General features: G+C 40.0%; 1 protein-coding gene across 5 annotated transcripts in view; it reads right to left on the minus strand.

Moving 5' to 3' along the window:
• Efa6 (Exchange factor for Arf 6) overlaps window positions 1–23882 on the minus strand; it is a 190523-nt gene that overhangs the window by 96036 nt on the left and 70605 nt on the right. For 4 of the 5 annotated variants that reach the window (XM_067099180.1, XM_067099188.1, XM_067099170.1 and 1 more), the window contains exon 4: window positions 16539–18144. In XM_067099180.1, coding sequence (XP_066955281.1) covers window positions 16539–18144 — 1606 coding nt within the window. The remainder of the gene's footprint in view (window positions 1–16538; window positions 18145–23882) is intronic. The other variant, XM_067099203.1, reaches the window with a different exon arrangement.

The raw sequence follows: 23882 nt of genomic DNA on the forward strand, positions 1-23882 counted from the left end.
ATACACAGTATGCACTACAGGAATCCCCAGTTATCGGCGTTCCAGTTTTATGGGGCTTGTCTAGCAATGAAAATCAGCAATTTTCGGCGCTGAAAATCACAGATTTCAGCTTATCGGTGCTGATAATTGGGTATTGGTGCCAATACATACCTAACAGAGGCTCTGATAACCGAAAATCACTGATAAGCACCGAGAATCGCTAAAAAAGCGCCGAAAATTGCCAATTTTCGGTTATCGTCATGCCGTCAGAACAGAACCCCCACCGATAACTGGGGACTGCCTGTGCCAGGTTTAACATCTTATCAAACCTGGATTCAAGGTTGGCGATGGCATCGGGGTCAGAAGGATGGGACCCATGCATGGGAGTGAGTGGACTGACAGTAGGAGGGCCGGGAATAGGAGAAAAGGTGGGAACAGAGGAAGAAGGAACAACAAGACTAAGATCTGACTTAGGGTTAGGGGTAGAATCTAGGCTAACAAAAGCCCACACTCAGCCCTAGAGGCCGCCTTTCTCTTCTTATCCCTTTCAAGCTTACTAGGGTAAAATTCTAGAACCTTCCACTTTCTTTCATCCCAGTCCTTGCACTCATCACAAGTATTCTCCTTAAAACACACTTGCCCTCTACAATTACTGCACATAGTGTGCGAATCATACCATACCTTAGTCAACCATACCTTAGTCAATCTAGTTCTATAGCCTTCGCTACAACAGTGAATACTATAAGCACTCGAATCAGACATAACTAATTACAAAAAGCATACAAAAGCTTGAAGGCGTGTGTACACAAAAGCAACAATATTCACTGAAATCCGCGAGAAATAACCAAAAACCGGTGACAAAAGCTGCAGTAAACTCAACGATGTTGACTGTGTGAGCAGCAAAAACAGAATGACGCTACTGGCTAAGTCGTTCCAACACTCTTTAAGTGGGCGGGGCTTGTCACCTACACTAAATATCAAAATGCTACTGCAATTTTTAAATAAAAGGCTGCCACGCAAGGTTAAAACTATAGCTATGTAATTACTTGGTAAGTCACTTATATGAAAAATTTATTTAATCTTGGGTGATTGAATTTTTATCCATGCCAACTGTGCATCTATCTTATTGGGGTACAGTTGTCTCCTAGAATTCCAGTACACATCAACAAAGGTAGTCTGTGGTATTGTATGCTGGAATTCTTGATGCCAACTGTACTGTTTTAATCTTGCCTTTCTTTGCTGTATATTTCATTTGAGTATGCGTGTGGCTTATGGGCCCATGGCATCTCGCTTGTACCTCTTAGTAATGTGCTCATCTGCCAATGATAATTATTATATAACTGGCCAAATCCATCTATCCAGACAACAAGAAAACTCTTCATTTTTATATTACAGGCAGTCCTCGGTTATCAGCGGGGGTTCCATTCTGAGGGTGTGATAAGCAAAAATTGCCACTAACCGAAAATCCAGCGATTTTCTGCACTTTTTCGGCAATTTTCGGGGCTTATCGGCGCCTCTGTTAGGTATGTATCAGAGCCAATACACAATTATCAGTGCTGATAAGCGGAAATCAGAGATTTTTGGCACCGAAAATTGCTAATTTTCATCGCTAGACAAGCCCCGTAAAACCGGATCGCCATTAACCGGGGACTGCCTGTATCATGCTTTCAATGCCATAAAAAACAACTATTGTATCTGTTTTTACATGCGATATCACACTCATATTGTCCTCTCCCCAAATAGGCCTTATCTTTGTGCTGCTGAAGCCATGGCGATGACGGTGAAGGCAGTATAGATGATGGTGCAGCACAGGACCAGGCTTCAGCCTATGACACCCTCAACAACAACCACCCCACCCGTCTCTGACAATTTCACCATCAGTGCCATTCGCCGTAACCTCCACAACAAGTTTGCTGAGAAGAAAATCTTCACTACTGGCTCCATAACAGAGGACCTGAAGGTGGCAAGAATCATTACTGAGACAACATCGGAGACCTCAGTATGGCGACTCCTCCACATTACAGGATTCTGCCACAAAACCTCCCAGCGTAAAATGTTCGTGATGAAGGAGTCCTTAGACATTGTGTGCCGCCGGATCACCGCTCTCACGTCATTCCACCAACACCAAGAGGAAGGGAGGCAGATGGTTAATGTCGACGAAACTTGATTCACAACCAAGATGAATCACAGCAGGGAATGGGTGGACAGCTGTCAGCCTATCTCCAGTGTCACATACAGCCGTCAAGTGCCACCAGGAGAAGGGTTTGTGGTAGTCACAGCGGGCACAGCTGATGGTTTCATCTCTAACACATTCCTGTGTTTCCCTACCAAGAAAACTGATGGTGACTACCACAGAGAAATGAATGGTGAGCTTTTCATCCGCTGATTGACCTCACAGCTTCTGCTTTCGCTGGCTGAGCCATCAGTTTTGGTGATAGATAATGCACCATGTCACATCCCGCTGACAGAGGAAACATGCTGCCCCACCACCTTCACCAAGAAAGCGGATCTAATTGCGTAGCTGAAGCATCGCAATGTTCCATTCCCACCATAAGCCACACAGGCTAAGCTACTGCTGTTCTGTAAGGAAAACAAGCCAGATCCGCAGTACGAGGTGGATGACGTCACCCATGATTGGGGCCACAAAGTTGTCCCACCTGCACATTCAGAGCTTAACACCATCAAGCAGGTATTGGGGGGTCATGAAACACCATGTGCTCTTCTCCTTACGCTGATTCACCAGGGCTGACCTGCAGGAGAGACTGGAAGAAGCCAGGCTTTGCATCACTGAAGAGGTTCGAGTGGGTGCGGTTTGACGATCCCAAGCCTTTGAGAATGAGTACTAGAACATGGACAACATCCATGAAAGAGTGGACCCTGTCATCACTGACCTCCACAGCGATAATGAGAATGACATGTTTTTTGATAGTGATGTAGATTAAAATAATTAAATCGTGTACTGTATATTTTGTTTGAATTATCAAAAAATCATGTATCCACCTCATTTCATAGCCTAAGGAAAGTATAAATAAAACAAACACACAATCCCCTTTCCACCACATGTTTTTTCCAATGTTTTGTTTTCAGCTGCACCATAATTAATCTTTACTTATGCATTATCTATTACTGTATTCTCAAATGAAAAAAAAAAAAAAATATGCATATCTCAATTTTAAATGCATTAAGACTGGACCACTGACCTCATACTCAATGTTGTTACAGTATTATTATTATTATTATTATTACTTTTGGTCTATCACAGTCACCCTATTCGACTGGGTTGTTTTTATAGTGTGGGATTCCGGGTTGCATCCTGCCTCCTTAGGAATCCATCACTTTTCTCACTATGTGCGCTGTTTCTAGTAGCATACTCTTCTGTACGAGTCCTGGAGCTACTTTGGTACAGTGAACCCCCTGTATTCGCGGGGGATGCGTACCTTCCCCCCCTGCAAATAGCTAAAATCCGCGAATACTTAAAACCCCTCTAAAAACACTTAGAACTGCCCATTTTGATGTTTAAACACAAGAAAAACCCTGTAAAAATGCTTATACCAGAGTATTTTAACAGTTTTATCACAAAAAGTGCATTTATTCATGAAAATTATATGAAAATACAGTAATTAGTGAATATTTCTCAGGGAAAATACTGCAAATGGGCGAATTTTCCGTGAATAATGGTTAGATATGTTCCACAGAGAAACCCGCAAATGCGTGAGTCCGCGAATCGTGAGAACGCGAATACGGGGGGTTTACTGTATCTAGTTTTTCCGGATTCCAGACAAAAAAGTACAGTATTATTATTATTATTATTATTTGTAAAATTAGGAAAAAGACCTTCTTTAATACAGGTTTTGTTAAACAAAATGGCAGTTTCAACAGGATTTATTTTATATAATAAACACTCAATTTGTCTTATCAGTTGCTTTTCTTGTGCTGGAATGGTTGCAAGCAATTGACCGATATTCATATCCAGTGGTTTAGTGATGTGTAGGAGGTAGTTCTCGTGGGGTGTCGACTAGTTTCGCCCTTCTCGTTAGGACATCATTCAGGATAGGATCGCAGGATGCAATGGCTGTAATGCGTGGATTTTTCATCTTTTATCCGTGTCTGTTGGTTTGTGGAGTTATCGCTTCATTTTCATTGGCTATCCGGCTGTGACATCATCGGAAAGGCGGGTTAACCGATCGTTCCCAAAGTGAAGGGCGGCACCTCTGCCTTCCTCAGGTGTTGGGAGGGCGTTCTCGGGGCGAGGGTTAAAGTCGTCCTCAACGTCAGGGAGTCTTTGAGTCGTAGGTGGGTGCGAGGGGCGATCTTGCAGGTCGTCCTCGGGGTGAGATCTCACTAGGCGATCACCCTCGGTGCTCTGGAGGTTGTCCGTAAGGGCCGCAGGTTGGGATGCGGGTCTTTCCTGGTTGTCCTCGGCTTTCCTGACGGCTGTAGGGAGAAGGAAGGTCTCCTGAGTCGGACATTTTGGAATTATTGGCAACGCCCCTGACCTTCGTCATCTTCGTATCCTAGAGGCGCTCCACATAGGGAAGGAAAAACCGAGCCTTAATGTGACTCTGGAGACCTGTCTTCTCCCTACAGCCGTCAGGAAAGCCGAGGACAACCAGGCAAGACCCGCATCCCAACCTACGCCCCTTGAGGATGACCTCCAGAGCACTGAGGGTGATCGCCTCATGAGATCTCACCCCGAGGATGACCTGCAAGATCGCCCCTCGCACCCACCTATGACTCAAAGACGCCCCGACGTCGAGGACGACTTTAACCCTCACCCCGAGACGCCCTTCCAACACCTGAGGAAGGCAGAGGCGCCGCCCTTCACCTTGGGAGCGATCGGTTAACCCGCCTTCCTCGAGAAATTGCACCATCGCCGATCAGCAGTAGGCTTAGATCGAGGAGAAGACAGCCAATCAGGAGCCGCCTTTCTGATGACGTCACAGTCGGATAGCCAATGAAAATGAAGCGACTAACTCCACAAATCAACACACATGGATAAAAGATGAAAAATCCATGCATTACAGCCATTGCATCCTGCGATCCTGTCCTGAATGATGCCCTAACGAGAAGGGCAAAACTAGTCGACACCCCACAAGAACTACCTCCTACACATCACTAAACCACTGGATATGAATATCGGTCAATTGCATGCAAGCATTCCAGCGCAAGAAAAGCAATTGATAAGACGAACTGAGCATTTACTATATAAAATAAATGCTACTGAAACTGGCATTTTGTTTAACAAAACCTGTATTATATTATTAATATGGTAACCGTGTAGAGAGCCAGACCAGAATTGAAAATTATACCACTGGAGGTGTCAGTGTGGGTCAAAACACAACAGGAAACAAGAAAAAAATAAAAATTAATAAAAACCTCTGCAACAAAAAGACATTAGCTAATTGGAGAGTAAAAACCAAAAAAGTCAATGACAGTGAACTTACAAAATTTATGGCTTACACGAGTTAAAAAAAAGAATGAATAAATGATTCAATCAGTCAGTGACTGAAAGTTACAGTGGTGCAGCAACCACTTCAGTCACTGACATCAAATAAGGAGAGGGAAGTAGCTGATAAAAGAAGAATGGCCAGATTAAAATTAACTTTGAGAGCACATGAAGTCTGAGGTCCCTGAGAACATCACTGTCCTCCCATAACCTTTCAATCCATGTTCAAGGGTCTGAATACTGTGTGGAAATTCAAGAAGAGGAAAAATAAAAAAAACAAAAGAGAATTGAGATGGGTGGGTGGGGCTTAATAGTGATGTTTTCGTGACGTCAAAGTCACTCATTCAGGTTGGTATCATTGTTGTTGGAATTTCTCCTCATTTTCAAGAACAAACTGCCTTGACGGTTTACTTTTAGTAATGCACTATGCTAATGAAAATTACAGCAAAGTGTGAATAACGCTCTGCCAAAATCTCATGCTGATCCAACTATTGTTTGAGAAGTTATTTAAAAAAAACAATGACTTAAGGCAAGTGAAATGCACAGTACACTTGCAATGACTGAATACGTTTAATAACATTTTTTGCTCTTCTTAAGAGCAAAAAATGTTATTAGGCATATTCAGTCATTCTTCTTAAGAATGATGAATATTCAGTTGGATTCTTCTTAAGAATATAATTTTTAAAAATAAAAATGACATTTTTGTAATAAAATAGTTTTATACATACTTACCAAGTAATTACATAGCCTATGTTACTTCATACATACTTACCAAGTAATTACATAGCCTATGTTACTAACTCATGAGGCAGCTAAAAATCTGAAATTCGCAATAGCGTTCTATTGTTTTAGTGTATGTGACAAGGTGCCCCCCAACTTTTAGGGTAGGATAGGTACAATGCAGCTGAAAAGTTCAATTTGCTTGTGCCCTCAATGTCTGCGAGAGAAGAGGAAGGGGGGGGGGCTGTAATTTTGTAATTACTTGTTAAGTATATATAAAATTTTATTACAAAAATGTCACTTTTATATATGTAACTTACCGAGTAATTACATAGCTGAATCCCATATTCTAGCTAGCATTGGTTAAAATGCTTGTTGCACCCTTACCTGTTAAGGGAGTTGCTGCAGATGGATACCGCCCCTGGTTGGCGCTCATCTTAACTATAGTGGCGGAGCAGTGACGCTATGGAGCACCCCTACGTTTGTGGGAGCCTTGTAGCAAAGGAGTATTCAAAATGCTACAAATCATCAGTGGAGTTTATACACTTTGGAGTAGTCTGATGGCTGACATAACCATAAAAGAGTGCCCTTGCCCTGGGCACAGTAGCATAATGAAAGACAACCAGACAATGCTGTCACCTATACACCATAAAAACCATTAAAAACCACCACCCATCCATAAAAAGGACTGGTGGGTACTCCAAGTACAAAGTAACCCCAGGCTCCCCAAGAACTCAACAGTCTACATCAAGGCGAAAGAGGCTTCCTCAACACCACGCCAGCTATGGACAACGGACCCAGGGTACTGCAGTTTTCAAAAATAGTCTCCACTTCCCGTAAATAATGCGTTGCAAACACAGACTTACATTCCAAAAGGTTGACTGGAGAATCCCAGATAAGGACATATGTTTAAAAACCAACAAGGTGGCGAAAGCTCTAATTTTGTGGGCTTTAACTTTCAAAACTGGTAAAAGATCCTCTCGAATTCTTGAGTGCAACTCCAGGATGACATCTCTTAAAAAGAATGACATTGCGTTCTTGGAAAGGGGTCTGGAAGGGTTCTTCAGAGAACACCAGAGCTTATTATTCTTGGTTCTATGAAGGTAGTACCTTAAGTGCTCTTACAGGGCAAAGAGTTCTCTACTCTTCCTCTGGTCCAAGAATTTCCATCAAATTCTTGATGATACAAGAATGAGGCCATGGCTTACCGGGGGGGGTCTCATTCTTGGCCAAGAAGTCCAACGTAAATGAGCAGACTGTGTCTCCCTGTGAGAAGATGACTCTTCTGTCAATAGCCTGTACTTGCTAACTCTCTTAGTCATAGCTAAGGCGACAAGAAAAAGAGTTTTCCTTGTTAAGTCCCTTAAGGAAATTGTGCGAAAGGGTTCAAAAAGAGGACATGACAACCATTTGAGGACCACGTCTAAATTCCAGGTGACTGAGTTAGTTTTGCTCTCCTTGGTTGTGTCGATGACTTAATCAAGTCGCTGATGTCTTGATGTGAGACCAAGTCTAGGCCCGTGCTGAAAGACAGAGACCAATATTGTTCTGTACCCCTTGATGGTCGACAAAGACAAACCTCTGTCAGTCCTCAAGAAAAAAAGGAAATATGCCATTTCCATCACAGCAGTTTCAAAAGAAGAGATGTTATTTCTTCTGCACCAGCTGCAGAATACTGCCCACTCTGCTTGGTAGACTCTGGAGGAAGACTCATCTATACTTAGCAATTGCTTCCGCAGCTGGTTTTGAAAAACCATTTGCTCTGATGAGTCTCCTGACAATCTGAACCCTGTCAGAGCAAGAGCAGATAGGTTGCAGTGGAACCAGTGGAAATGCAGTTGTTTGAAAAGCTTTGGCTTCTGTGGAAGGAGTCTGGGGTACTTAACTAACAGCTTGAGGAAATCCATGAACCACTCTCTTCATGGCCAAAATGGGGCTACCAGAGTCATCATTGTATCCTGATGTTGAATGGCAGAAAGGCATACAGGTCTAGGTTTGACCAATTCTGGAGCATGGCATCTGTTGCCCATGCCAGAGGGTTCAGTGCTGGAGAGCAAAATAACAGGAGACGATGGTTCTTTGATGTCACGAACAGGTCTATCAACGGCTTCCCCTACAACTTCCACAGGTCGGTGCACACCTGTGGATCTAGAGCCCATTCCATGGGTAGAACCTGTCTGTGCCCACTTAGCCTGTCCGCTAGCACATTTATTTTGTTACCAGAACGGTGTAGTTCTTGTTTGCCCACAAGAGGAGGTCCTTGGTGGCCTTGTAAAGGGAGAAGGAGTGAGTGCCCCCTTGATTATGTAGGCGAAAGCGGAGGTGTTGTCCGACATCAGTGCTACTGTCTTGTCAAAGGTAACTTTTGCAAATGATTGAAGGCCCAGGTGTATAGCTTCAACTCTCTCACATTGATATGTAGATCCTTCTCTTCTGGAGACCAAATCCATGACACTTCCATGTCCCAGAAGAGCTCCCCAACCCAGATCTGATGCGTCTGAATAAAGTAATACCCCAAACTTGTGCGATTCGAGTTGCGCGAATTCACAGACAGACTAACTTTTCATTGGAACCTAACTAATTATCATACACGAGTTTTTCACAGACACGCGAACATTTGTGAATACTGAGAAACGCTGCACAAGTGTGTGTTTAATTTTTTACGTAGTTTATAAGTTTTCAAGCTTTATTGTGTAAATTAAATAACATTAAATAATAAAAGTAATAATTTCTCTCTCTCTCTCTTTTACTAAGATTAGAGAATTTTTACGGTACATGTACAGTCAGTCCCCGGTTTATGACGGGTCCGGCTTACGACATTCCGAGGTTACGACGCTTTTCAACTACATTCATCAGGAATTATTTCCTGGTTTACGACGCCTGTTCCGGGGTTAAGACGCGTCATACGCCGATCCGATGGAAGAAATATGGCTCCAAAATGGCAGAATAATAAAAATTTGGAGGTTTTTTATGAACTAAAAAAAATGCAGTTTACATCGTTTTAAATATACCAAAAGCATTAAAAGTAAGGTTTTCTTAGGATTTTTGACAATTTTCGACGATTTTTCAGTTTATAACGATTTTCAGTTTACGACACGGCGTAAAAACGGAACCACCATCGTAAACCGGGGACTGCCTGTATATGTTCATTTGTTTTGTATGATAAATAAATTTATCTAATAATAAGTACTAATTTTCAAATATTACTAAGATTTTAATAAGATTATTAAATATTAATAATAATAATATTAGTAATAATAATAATAATAACAACAACATAACTGTAATTATAAAATTCGTATGTGATACGTATTTTAAACAAACATATTTTTCCCTAATCTTCTGTAAGAAGCTTGAAGGCAAAAGCTGTCAGACATGTCACTTTAACATGACAAGAAGGGGTAGTATTGCTGATTAGTGGTCAAAGGTTTCTTGTAATTCTCTCTCTCTCTCTCTCTCTCTCTCTGTGTCCATAATGATTCATTAAAAATTTCACTCTCTTGAGTAAGGACAACTATTATCTCTCTCTCTCTCTCTCTCTATCTCTCTCTCTCTCTCTCTCTCTCTCTCTCTCTCTCTCTCTCTCTCTCTCTCTCTCTCTCTCTCTCTCTCTTAGTTAGCGCAATCTATGTACTACTGTTTCTCTGTATGTCTTTAACTGTACAGTAGATAACTTTAAATTCATCCAATTTTACCTGTGCTGTTTACAAAGTGTAAATGTGCAGTTCTAAAACATAAGACTTAGAGCATTTCAGACCAAAGAACAAGAGACAGAATAAAGAAGTTTTTAAAAACGACGTTGAGAAGACTTCTAAAAATAGATCGGTGGAATGGGGGGAGAGAGAAATAGTACACTAATCTTCACACTCTCCTATATTCTTACATTAACCATTTATTTATTTTTTTTAAGGGTAATGTATTAAGCTAACTTTTAAATGAAATTACAGTAATTTTAATTTCACTTAAAAGTTAGTTTAATACTGAATTTCCATCTGTTGATATTAACGTGAGAATACCTTTTTCTCTCTCTCTCTCTCTCTCTCTCTCTCTCATGTTATTCTCTCTATCTCCATAATATATTATTCATAAATAATTCCTCTCTTTCTCTCTCATGTTATTCTCTCTGTCTCCGTAATATATTATTCATAAATAATTCCTCTCTTTCTCTCTCATGTTATTCTCTCTGTCTCCGTAATATATTATTCATAAATAATTCAACTTAATATTTCAAGTAAGTATAATTTCTCTCTCTCATGTTATTCTCTCAGTCTCCGTAGTAATTGATAAATAATTTTACTCTCTTAAGTAAGGACAACCCTTCTCTCTCTCTCTCTCATTCATAGTTAGCGCTCACACATTTTTACAACTTACTATTTCTCTGTACGTCTTTACCTGTACAGTAGATAGTTTAAATTAAGCTAATTTTTAAATGAAATGAAATTACGGTAACTTTAATTTCACTTAAAAGTTAGTTCAATACTGAATTTCCATCTTTTGATATCTAATGTAAGAATAACCTCTCTCTCTCATATGTTGTTCTCTCTGTCTCCGTAATAATTGATAAATAATTCAACTTGATATTTCAATCTCTCTCTCTCTCTCTCTCTCTCTCTCTCTCTCTCTCTCTCTCTCTCTCTCTCTCTCTCTCTCTCTCTCTCTCTCTCTCTCTCTCTCTCTCTCTCTCTCTCTCTCTCTCTCTCTCTCTCTCTCTCTCTCTCTCTCTCTCTCTCTCTCTCTCTCTCTCTCTCTCTCTCTCTCTCTCTCTCTCTCTCTCTCTCTCTCTCTTCTCTCTCTCTCTTTAGTGCTCACACATTTTAACAATTCTTTGTACATCCTTACCTGTACAGTAGATAGTTTAAATTGATCTAATTTTACCTGTACCGTCTAGGAAGTGTAAATGTGCTAGTGTGGCAAATATGTTCTAAAATATAGAGACATAATAACTAAGAGTTGTATTAGTCAAAATCAAAAACACTGTTTGTTCATGAAAAAGCATTTCAAAACAAAGAGAAAGAGACATAGAAAAAGTTATTAAAAAGAGGTTGAGAAGACTTCTAAAAATAGATCGGTCGGAAGGGGAGAGAGACAGAAATTCTCTTCCAACTCTCTATTTTTATGTCAACCATTTATTTCTTTTTGTAATGGTAATGTATTAAGCTAACTTTTAAATGAAACTGCAGTGACTTTAATTTCATTAAAAGTTAACTTAATAATTTGGGAGAATGATTAGGGTCATATTTAGTGTTTAAACTTTAGAAATAGACATTTATTAGCATTTTTAGAGACCGTGCCAAACTTACGCAAAAATTCACCTTGCTCGAGGGGTTCTGGAACCTAACCTCGCATAAGTTCGGGGTATGACTGTACCAGGAAAGGCTAGGACTCAGAGGAAGGAGCAACTTCCCTTCCAAAAGCCTTCTCAAGTACTCCTCGATTTCCGGAGTAATGGGAAGACAAATGAGCCCAGATGGATCTTCCTATTCCAACTGGCCTTCAAGAAATTTCTTAACTGTAGTACCCTCATGTGAAGCCTCCCCAGACTTACAAACTTCTCGATGGATGCGAGGGTTCCCAAAAGGCTCATCCACCTGTTGGCTGAGCAGGACTTGAGCGCGAGGAAGTCGCAGAGTGTTTGAAGGCATGATTGCACTCTAGCTCCTACACTCTCCATTAAAGAAACAGTGCATGGAGGACCTTCAGAAAACCCTATTTCTTGCCCAAGATCTGGGCTTACTCATCAATGTGAAGAAATCTCAGTTGTCTCTGTCTCAAGTGATTCTATATTTGGGGATGACGATGGACTCTGAATTTTTGGGTTTTTCCGTCCCCCAAATGGAAAAACCCTAAAATTCAGTCCATCGTCATCTCCAAATATAGAATCTCTTGAGACGGAGACAACTGAGATTTCTTCACATTTATGAGTAAGCCCAGATCTTGGGCAAGAAGTAGGGTCTTCTGAAGGTCCTCTATGCACTGTTTCTTTGATGGAGAGCATAGGAGCTAGTCATCTAAATAGAGGGATGTACTGATCCCCATGAGGTGAAGCCACTTCACAAGAGAGGCAGGAACATGGGGGAAGATTTGGGGAGCTGTAGAGAGGCTGAAACAAAGAGCTCAAAATTGGAAGACTTTCCCTGAAACACGAATCTGAGGTGCTTCCTGCTGTCTGGATGTACTGGGATATAAAAGCAGGTGTCCTCCATATCAATGGTCACCATCCAATCGCCCTGTTGGATGGAAGACAGGACTGACTGATTTGTTTCCATTTTGAATTTTGTTCTCTGAACGAAGATATTCAGGGTGGTGAAGTCCAGGACAGGTCTCCAACCCCCAGATGACTTGGGGACCACAAAAAGACGGTTGTAAAACCCTGGAGTGTTGACATCTTTGACCAACTCTATAGCTCTTATTGTGAGAAGAGACGATACCTCTTCCACCAGTGCTGAAACCTCTCAGAGCCTACCGAGTAAGCTGTCAATGCGATGGGCGTTGACACTAAGGGAGGATTCTCCCTGTATGGGATCGTGTATCCCTCTTTCAGGATCTGCGAGACCCACTGATCTACTCCTCTGGCTTCCCATTTCTCCTAAAAGTGTAGGAGCCTTGCTCCCACTGGCACACAGAGGACTGGACTCTTACTTATGAGAGGAAGGTTTTGAGGGAGCCTTCTTGGCTGGACGGGTCACATGCAATTTGTGACGCGGTCTAGTCTGAAATCTTGTCTTACTGCCCCGAAAGGGCTGCTGCTGCAAAGGAGAGACTGACTTAACAGAAAATGAAGGTTGATCCTTGGAGTGCTTAGCTGACTGGGTCAACAGATCCTGAATAGGATTTCTTCTGCAGATCTGAGGCTATCTCTTGGACTGTGGCTTTAGGGAAGAGGTGCATACAGTCCAAAGGTGAAAAAAAGAAGTGCTGACTTCTGGGACGTAGTTACTCCTTTGGTGGTGTAAGAGCACCAAAGTTCCTGTTTCTTCACCTGTAGTAAATAATGAAGCCAGTTCCATGGTGCTGTCCCTAATGGCTTTATCGGCGCAGGATAAAAACCCTAGCCAGTCTGCACACAAGTCCTCTGCCATATCTTTGCAGTCTTCAATTTTCTTTGCCAGCGTTTCCACAGTCCAATCCAAAAAGCTTAGAACTTCGAATACCTTGAACATATTCTTAATGAGGTGGTAAAGTTTGGTGGCTGAAAACATGATCTTGGCCGAAACAAAGGCTGACCATCTATTTGAGTCCAACAGGCAGAAGTTCCCCTTGGGAGGAGGCAGTGACTTCCAAGGAAGGAGCTTCTCCTGTAGCGTACGCTTGATATCTCTTAGATGCAAGACGAGTGGGGAGGGGAGTGCAGAAGGCCAACTTGCCCTGCTCTCTCTTGTCCGAGAGCCAAAAGTCCGTTTCTCTAAAAGCTTTCCCGATGAGGAAGACAAAACCATTTTGGGGAGTCTGGAGACCTCTACAGGTTGATTCCTCATGTAGAAAGCAGAGGCAGGAGAAGCTGGGGCAGCTGGCAAGAAAAAGGACAGAAAGGCAACCAGGAAATGCCTAAGCAGGTTAGCAAAGGGCGATGAAGATGGAGCCTGGTCTGAAACCTCCTCCTCTTCTGAAGGAGACCCATAATCTCATCCAGTCGGCGCTGAATCGGGTCCATTGAAGAAACATGCTGCATGGGGCCGAGAGTGGATGTAGAAATCAACTGTAGAGATGACGCTGGGCACTTGGAGGATGGCACTGGGTGCTCTGAACGTGGCACTGGGCACTCGGACACGGGCGCTGGGAGTTCAGGAGCCTCTGGGTACTCTGAATCCGCTGGCCGCTTAGACGACAAAGCTGGGCGCTTGCGTGAGCAAGATGGGCGCTTGGGCAACAAATACTGGCGTACAGGAGAAACTCACTTGGGGCTGGCCCAGAAACTACAGGTGGGCTGAGGACTACGCTCAGGTTCCTTCACACTCCTGAAGGGAGGCGGAGAAGAGCAGTCTATAACCACTAAGCGCCTCTCCAAGGGACGAGATACCTCATAAAAGGCGCCCTTGGCACCTCTTGTCCGTGCTGGAGCCTGAAGAACTAAAAGAAAGCTCGTGCATTTCCTTTCGGACACCTTTCCAGCGGCTGTCCACAAGTCCTATGACCACTCAACAGGCTCGGTTGCAGGGGGGGCGCTTACCCGTGGGCCAACCCCCCTAACCTCCCTTGTTCTACCGGTATGCCTCCTCCCTGGTGCATGGGAGGTTGACAGTGACCTCTGTCTAGGAGCACCAATGGGATGGATAGACACCTTCACTAACACTTCACTTGCACTCTTAGCACTAGCTTGATCCATAAGAACTTTAACTGAGGCACTTAACTGTTCCATAGTAGAAACTATGAGCCCAAACTTCTGATCAACACGGGCTTCTAGGCTGGCAACGGCATTAGGATCAGAAGCATGGGGGCCGGGTGAAGGAGTAGGTTGAATAGCTAGACAGCTCGTTAAGGGAAACAGCAGTAGGGGTAGAAGACGGACCAGGTAAATCGGTTATTCCCGATTTAGGAGTACACTCTATGCTAGCTACATTCCTAGCCTCAGCTCTAACCATCGCTTTTCTTTTTCTGTCTCTCTCTAACTTATCTGAACGAGATTTTAAAGTTTTCCACTTCCCTTGACCCCACACAAGTCAAGTCAATTGAACAAGTCTGTCCCCTACAATTGCTACAGATTGTGTGGGAATCATAAGACGTTTTCATCAGCCTAGTTTTGTTGCCTTTACTACAAAACCGGATACTAGAAGCACTAGTGTTAGACATCATCGGGAAGAGTAAAAAAAATGTGAAAAAACAGGTCTAATATAACCTAAGCTATTTGGAAATAGTGTGAATGCTACCAAAATCAAAGAATACGTCACCAAACGGAGACTAAGAACAACCATCTGGCGACTAAATTCAAACCAAAGCTGCTTGAGACAACTGAAGTACAGTTGTTAACTGGCAGAAACGAATTGAGCTCTTCAGCTATGTTGTACCTATCCTCTGCCAAAAGTGGGTGGGGGCTTGTTACATACACTAAAACAATAAAGCGCTAGTGCAAATTTCAAATTTTTCGTTGCCATATGAGTTAGAAACATAGGCTATGTAATTACTTGGTAAGTTACATATGTAAAAGTCATTATTTTAATTACTTGGTAAGTTACATATGTAAAAGTCATTATTTTACCTAATTTCTTCATTTTCTAAAAAATTTGTGGTTGAGGTGAACCCCTTTTAACTACACCTACAGATTCAGATTCTGTCTGGATTATTCAGAATTCCAGAATTATTAGGTCCTTATTCACAAGATTTTACTGTGATGCCTGCTCCTCCCCAAAATATGGAGCTAGGAGTCTGGAGAAAAAAAGATCTAAGACATATGGAAAGTCTATCCCAGAAGTAGATTACATCATAATTAAGCATGGTCATCCAAAATCATTTACAAAATATAAAATCCAGTATTTCAAGGCAACAGAAAATTTGTTATCCATGACCTGTACTTACTCAGACGATTAGTTACAAATCTCTAAGACTTGACAGCTGACTAGGCAACTCAACACTGGCCAAAATGTGTTGTAGAGTATTGAAAAGTTTGCTTCCTGAGCATAAAATGAATCCGTATCTTGTTTTCATTACCAATGGGAAAGGCTTTTTTTTTTTTTTAAGAATAAGGCTGAAAGATATTAACTTTATGGGCAGACCCCCCAAATGCCTCCACTATAAGTTATCATTGATAACATAATTTAAAATTTGTAGTGGTCTATTTACCATAATAAGGAAAAAAAGATATTTATGAAATGATGGACACCTGACATTCACCACTCTCACTGCAACAAGTTGTATTTCAAGACAAAAGTGCAATATATTAATTGACTTTTGTTAACAAAATAATAAGAGTACAAACAGTTTAGAGCATTTCATCCAACTCAAATATATAACTAACCATGTGAAAAGTTCAAAATCCAGATTTCATACAGAAAATATTTCAAGATGACTTAGGAAACTTAAAATTCAGAAATATGGTGGTAGGGGTTTAAAAGTTACGTAAAGAACAAACTTGAAACTCTTTCATGAAAACCAGAGTATACTTCAGCTGTGAAGTACATGTCAGGGTAAGCATTACTGGATATGTTCAGTCTGTAGATAATGAAAATACTGAGGAGGGTACATGTTTCTAAAACTAGGTATTCCAAGATTTGACACCTCTCAGTAAAACCTTAAAGCACTATAACTTAAGTTTTCTAATAACAGCATAAAGGAGTACATACCTCTCAATCTTCATATGCATAAAAACATTTATAGTCCAAGCAAATGAAAAAAGTTCAATACAGTACAGTGCATCTGATAAGACACCCAAACTAAAAAAAGAATACTTTACTGTACTTACTTTTTAGATAAATGTCTGGAAACATCAGATTTCTTAAAGCCATCTAGGGTAACAAGGCGTTTTGCCAATCTGACAGCAGACGGGATGTCCACAGCCTTAGGACTATAATGGAAGCTGTGCAGAGAGTCAATGTCTGACTCATCTTCACTTAGAGGAGGAGAGGTGGTACTTGAGGTTCGTATGGAAGCCTTTCCTACCCCATCCTCTTCTGAAAGACAGGTAATTTCATCTTCAGATTCACGTAATTCCTGATAAGCTAAAGTATCGGGGGAGAGGGTGCCTGAGCCTGGGGTTGGGGGTCGTGTGTTAGTAGGGGTCAAATCTGGGTCACGGGAAACATCATTAACATCAGGGGGTTCTTGGTGTAGCTGCTCACCACTTTTACTTAATTGCTGAGGTCTTTTCCTCTTGTTATTCTTATCAGGTCCTTCTACTTTTATCACAATACGATTTTCATCCTGTTTTCTTACTTTGGCTCTATCAGAGACTAGACCTCTATCAGTAGTCATTACACTACCCATGTTGTTACGTCCATTGGGAAGCAAATCTTTGGCACTAAATCCGTTAGCATGAGAAGAAGGAATATGCAAGGTAGGCGTCGTGTCGTCCCATTCAAGTTCATCGGGCACATCAGTGTCCGGACTAGTTAAACTAGAACTGTTAGATAAAACATTCTCAGACCTGTTAGAGCTGCCAAGGGAGTCACGCCCACTGCACATTTTATCATACACACCACTACATGAATACTGCATGGATGATGTTGGGGAGAGAGGAGATGCTGGGGAGGGAGACCGGATTAAGGGGCTGTCTGAATCATGACTTGAATGTACACTATCTGGGGAGGTTGGGGCATTGAATGTCCACACAATACGGTGATCACGGTCCTCGGGGTCTGGGGAAGTTCTAGAATCATCACGGGTATCTAAAAGCGTGTTAAGAGAAGACGTCACATCATCATCTAGCTCTATGTTAACTGCACACATATTATCCTTCTGATATTGCAAATGGTCCTCAGATTTGGATATTCTTACAGATGTGCTAGTTGGGGGATAAGTAAATTGCACACCACCAGTGTTATTGTCAGCAGACACAGGCGAACACAAGCTCTGCGGACTTCCCACTTCATGTTTGGCTAACCTACTTGTATGATATTCACTTTCATTTGGACTTGTAGGAACACTTGAGCTCCCAGATTTTCTCAAGTCATCAACAGTTTTCTGCTGAGGTAGCCAACTAGGATCATGGGAAGTCCGTGAGAGATTTAAAATAAGGTCACCTGTCATCAAATATGCTTCACTTTTGGGCTTCTTTTGGGTATTGCGTTCATTTTCTGCTGACGTTCTGTCCCTTATGTGTATGCCATTTTCTGAAGCTGTATGATTTGAACCATGGCTTATTGAAGCCCGGTCTGAGGCATCTGAAAGAGTGGGACTCGGAAGGGAAGGCGGCGTTGAGGATGACTGTTCTGGAGGTGTTCTACTGGCAGACTTCTTTGCTTTGATTTGCTTTACTCCCTGAAGATCATCTCTTGTGATTGCTGTTCGAAGAACATCTGGGTTGTTAGGGGTTGCTAAGTATTGCTGAACACGTTGCTGGATCCCTGCATCTGGAGATGACAAAGAGAGAAAATATACTGTATATACCTCTACAAAGATAAGAGCTTCTGTACACAATGTAGTACCTGTATATACTACACTTCAAAACATTAGAAATACAATCCTCAAAAAATACTCCTAAAAGACTTCTAAAAATGAAGCAAAAAAATCCCATAGTACAAAAATTAACACACCTGTAATGCACAGCAGACCTAAAGGACAGTGGAATATATACTTTATTAATTTCCCTGTCTATATGTAACTGTAAACAGACAAACCACACCTTTGCAAAGATAACAGATGGCTGCAAGCATGATCTTGAAATACTTATAGATTTTGGTATATCACATACTGTAGTGGTGGTAGTTGTAGCAGTAAAAGTAGCAGCAGTAAAAGTTATATTTGTATTCATAATGGATTTTCTAACGAGACTTTATTAATACTGTACCTTCATAATTTTCAGTTTTTTAGGGGTTTGTTTATTATATTAAAAATCTGAATTTTAGTTTTATGAAAAAGCTCCTGCTACTGGTCTCCAATAAACTCGTTTCTCTTCTTCCTCTTGACTCTAGCAGACACCTGTATCACTTACAGCTGGGACTAACAAGTGCAGTATTTCACTGCATTTAAGTGACTATGACAGTGTACCACTCAATACAATCAAAACTTAACTGCACCAATAAAGACCATAAACAAATCTCATACTACATACTAAGTATCTTACTGAAATACCCAACAGACCAGTAGTTATCACTACAGTAATAAATATATTTGGAAGAAATGTTAACTGACAAGGCTACAATTAACCAACACAGGAAGTCCAGTCCACAGAGTGGCCATGTGGATGCTGCAAGCAAAATGAATGGGGAATGCTTCACTATGTAATGAATGTACAGTCAATCCCCAGTATTTGCGGGGGATATATACCACAACCCCCTGCTAATAGCTAAAATCCGCGAATACTTGACACCCCCCTAAAAACAGTTATAACTGCCTTTAAAAATGCTTATACCCGAGTATTTTAATAGTTTTATAAAAAAAAAAGTGCATTTAGTCACAAAAATATGAAAATACAGTAATTTATGAATATTTCCCTATGAAAAATAGTGCGAATAGGTGGATTTTCCACGAATAATGTGTATACTGTTTACGTTCCATAGAAAAACAGTGAACACATGAAAACGTGAACCTGAATAGGCGGGGGTTCACTGTAATGGATTATGTGACAGGAGATACTAAAAAAACAATTTTCCATGATAATGTGTAAGAAGAGCTTTCAGTGTGATGAAGAATAGCTAGTACTGTAACGTCAAAGCAGCAGACCCAAGAGGAAGTATAATATATCTTTTATCTTGTCAACTTAACAGAAAAAGAAAACTAGACTAATGAAAAATAAATAATATACCATTAATAAACAAACAAAAAAATTGTCACATGAATAAAATCTGATCTCCCCCGCATAGTGATGAATGGTTCTTTCCAAGAAAATGGGGAAGGTAGTAAAAGGGTATAACCTAAAAATTCTGAGATTCAAAGCCTACATATGTCATGAAGATTGCACTGTATTACTAATGAAGAATAGCTGAGATGTAGTTACCAGAGATGAGAACATACTGCGATAGTTTGGGCACAAAATTACATGGGAAGGATAGTCACTTATAGTGTTAGCAGTAATAGAAACAGATACTATAGTATGATGATGACAATTGCGATGACTCTGAACACGGAAAAAGTATATAGCTGGGACCTGAAACACAGGGAAAGTCAGAAGAAACACACCAGAAAACTTCTCTCTGGGCAAAGGGAAAAGCCTGATGAATAAAAGTAACAATGAAGAGGCTGTACACTTACAAAGGACCGTACTAGATATATCATTTGTTTAATATGCAAAATCCAAAACACTTGAATAAGAATTACTCAGTATTGAACATACATTTCAGATGAATTGTAAAGTTACAGTAAATGCTGATAAAAAAACTAACTTTAAATACTCAGCTTAAAATGAAAGCCACAACACGCATTTTAGGGAAATCAGATAAACTCAACTGTAATGAAACTTCCAGAACATGTAATAGTGGTGTTTTGTCAAAATAAAACTCTCCTCATAAGGCCAGTTAGTAACAGTACCATAACTGAAGTGCTAATTTTAGTTTTTACTACCATCACTTTTTTGGGAAGACCTTGCAGGTTTTCAACCAAGTTACCTTTGGTAATTTTCAATTGTTTACAGTGCTACCCCACTTGCTCACGCTTCACTTTTCCACGCTTCATTTTGTCAAACATATCTTTCACTTTTCTGCAGGAACTTTCACTAATTCGCGGATTTTTTCTATGGACCGTATCTCTAAAATTATCACTACAGTAAACCCCCCTTATTCGCGGGGGATGCGTACCATACCCCGCTAAAATCCGCGAATACTTATGACCCCTCTAAAAACACTTAGAACTGCCTATTTTGATAATTTAAACACAAGAAAAACCCCCTAAAAAATGCTTATACCTGAGTATTATAATAGCTTTATCACAAAAAGTGCATTTAGTCATGAAAATGACATAAAAATACAGTAATTAGTGAGTATTTCTCAGTGAAAAATACCGTGAATGGGTGAATTTTCCGCAAATAATGGGTAGATACGTTCCACAGAGAAATCCGCGAATGTGCGAGACCACGAATCGTGAGAACGCGAGTACGGGGGGTTTACTCTAATTCTCTTTTTTTTTTGTAGAGCAACACTATTTATTCACTAATTACTGTATTTTTTCATATTTTTTTGTGACTAAATATTGATTTTTATGATAAAAATGATTTACAGTGTAAATTTTGTTAAGCTCATTCCAGTTTGGGCACCAGACTGATAACAGGTGTACGATTTGATTCTCTCTCTCTCTCTCTCTCTTTAAGGGTAATGTAAGATGTATCTGACATGATATTACTGTAAAGTGTTTTTGGATGATAGAGCGTATTGTACAATATTTAAAATATATTCGCTAATTATTTTAATCTTATTTTCCAGCCTGCTTTTACTGGAAAATAAAATTAAAATAATTAGCAAATATTTTAAATATTGTACAATATGCTCTATCATCCAAAAACACTTTACAATAAAATAATTTCAAATACATCATACACTACCCTTAGAGAGAGAGAGAGAGAGAGAGAGAGAGAGAGAGAGAGAGAGAGAGAGAGAGAGAGAGAGAGAGAGAGAGAGAGAGAGAGAGAGAGAATCGAACTGTACACCTGCTATGCTCAGTCTGGGGCCCAACCTGAAATGCGCTTTATAGATACACACACTACTACAGTGTAAGTACACTGTAAATTATTTTTATCATGAAAATCTGTATTTAGTCACAAACGCAATCTGAAAAATACAGAAATTAGTGAATATAGTGTTGCTCTAGGAAAAAAAGCGAATTAGTGATAATTCTAATTGTTTTTACCAATATATAAGGAAAACGAAATGAATTCAGAACTACGAGAGAAAACAACTATGCTTACGTATAGTACAGGGGTAACTTGATTAGTTGTCGGATGTTCTGTATGACAGATTTAATTAATTTGTATTAAAGATTTATTTAATTTGTATTAAATCGCTGATTTTCAGTTATCAGTGATTTTCTCTTACTGTCACGCTGTTGGAACGGAATCCTCCCCTGATAACCAGGGACTGCCTCTGTACATAAGAGTAACAGTTGTAAAAGGGTAATACAGTAATTTAAGATGACTTAGGGTGTTTTGTGATGATGGTTTGGGGTGCATTTTTGTTTGAATTGATATTAAATTGTTTTAGTATGATAATTTAAGGTATATTTTTGTTTGAACTACTAAATTAGGCAGTGAACTTTTAAAATAGAAAGTTATAAGCATTTTAGTTTAAGGGGTACAGGGTATTTGGCAGTTATAAGCGTTTCTAGGGGGGATTTTGCATTTCTGTGGTGGGTTCTGGAGCCTATCCCCGCAAAAAAATGGGGGAGCACTGTTAAAGGCTTAATAACAGGGGACAAGTTACCCACTGGGTTAATACATTAAATTCATTCCTTCTCATACTTTTTCTTTCTCTTTTTGCTTCTCTTACCACTCAATAGATTTTCTACCTATACTACAAATCTACAGGACTAAAATTATTCTATTATCATTAATAATATGTGTATTTAATGAAATTTTATGAATAATTTGGGTTATTCTTATTTTGGGAATATTAATCTAATGACCTTTTTACCTTTGATATATTACACAACTAACCTAGCCTAACCTAAATACAGTAGAGTACATGGCCATGAAGAAATTTCAAGCAAACAAGTCAACAGAATAAAAGATGATAAAGAAGGTTCTGTTTGACAAACAACAATTAGGATTAATGGGGGTATATACAGTAGTTTTAATGTAAAGAAAAGTCATAACATTTGAGATAGCTTTTTAGGTGAAGAACAACTGTCTAGGATTGACTCAGGTGCTGGACAATCAAGGAGTGGTAAAGGACTTTAACAAAGATTGCTGAGATTCTTTAGTTTCCCTTCTAAATCTCCTTCAAACATCTTGTGCTGAATGGGGCAATGAGTATAAGGACTTGGGTTTAAATTAATATTATTTCCCACTATTTGCTGTACTAGTGCTGATTCTCCAAGATTTGTAGTAATAATATTTCTCCATCTTACTATTACAATATTATCCTTCAAACACCTTGTGCAGATTAGGGTCAAGAGTATATAGACATGGGCTCAAATTCTTTAGACCAGTTCATTCATGTTGATTTATTCTGATGCCAATTCTTCACTTGTCTGGCCCAAAATAAAATGAATCATGATCCAACCCTGCAGGCATGGATGTAAAGCTCTAGAAAAATTGAAGGAACAAGCCCAATCCATCAGATTTACAACAGAAATATTAAAGATAAATGTTTTCCCTTCCCTATGTATGGATTGTGATTCACTGTATTTGTTGCAGACAAGTAAGATATCAAACGTCAGAATGAATGTACATGAATATTCACTTGAACTGGCCAAAAAATAATAATGCTTGTTTTGTCCATTCAAGTTAAAAATGAGAAAGTACTGAAGGGTCAAAAAGTGATTACTGTAATCTGTTTTAACGCAGCTAACAAATAAAAATATTACTTTAAGTTCAGGTCCACATACTCATGACCATGTTCTAGAGAAGACGTTTGAAGGAAATTTAAGAGAAACCAGAGAACCTTCGACTCTCATTGTTTAACCAGTACCAAAGTTAACCCTAGACAGCTGTTCTTCACCTAGGAGCAACATCTAATGTAATGACCATTGTTAGCATTAAAAAAAATTCTTTCATCTTAGTTGATGTCGGTGAAACATTCTAGAGAAGACGTTTGAAGGAAATTTAAGAGAAACCAGAGAACCTTCGACTCTCATTGTTTAACCAGTACCAAAGTTAACCCTAGACAGCTGTTCTTCACCTAGGAGCAACATCTAATGTAATGACCATTGTTAGCATTAAAAAAAATTCTTTCATCTTAGTTGATGTCGGTGAAACAGACAGTCTCTCTCTCTCTCTCTCTCTCTCTCTCTCTCTCTCTCTCTCTCTCTCATTTTCCTGTATTTTAATTTTCTGCTCACTCTTTGTTTTCCTGTATTTTAATTTTCTGTTTACTCTTTGTGCAGCAAAGATCATCTATTGCAATTACAAGTATAATGGTTAAAAACTGACTCAGTGATCAATGACAGCTTAACCTCATATCTCTGTATGTGTGCATGAAATGAGACTGAATAGTTTGTCACA

This window comes from Macrobrachium rosenbergii, chromosome 4, assembly GCF_040412425.1.
Source record: "Macrobrachium rosenbergii isolate ZJJX-2024 chromosome 4, ASM4041242v1, whole genome shotgun sequence".
In the NCBI taxonomy this organism is placed as follows: Eukaryota; Metazoa; Arthropoda; class Malacostraca; order Decapoda; family Palaemonidae; genus Macrobrachium; species Macrobrachium rosenbergii.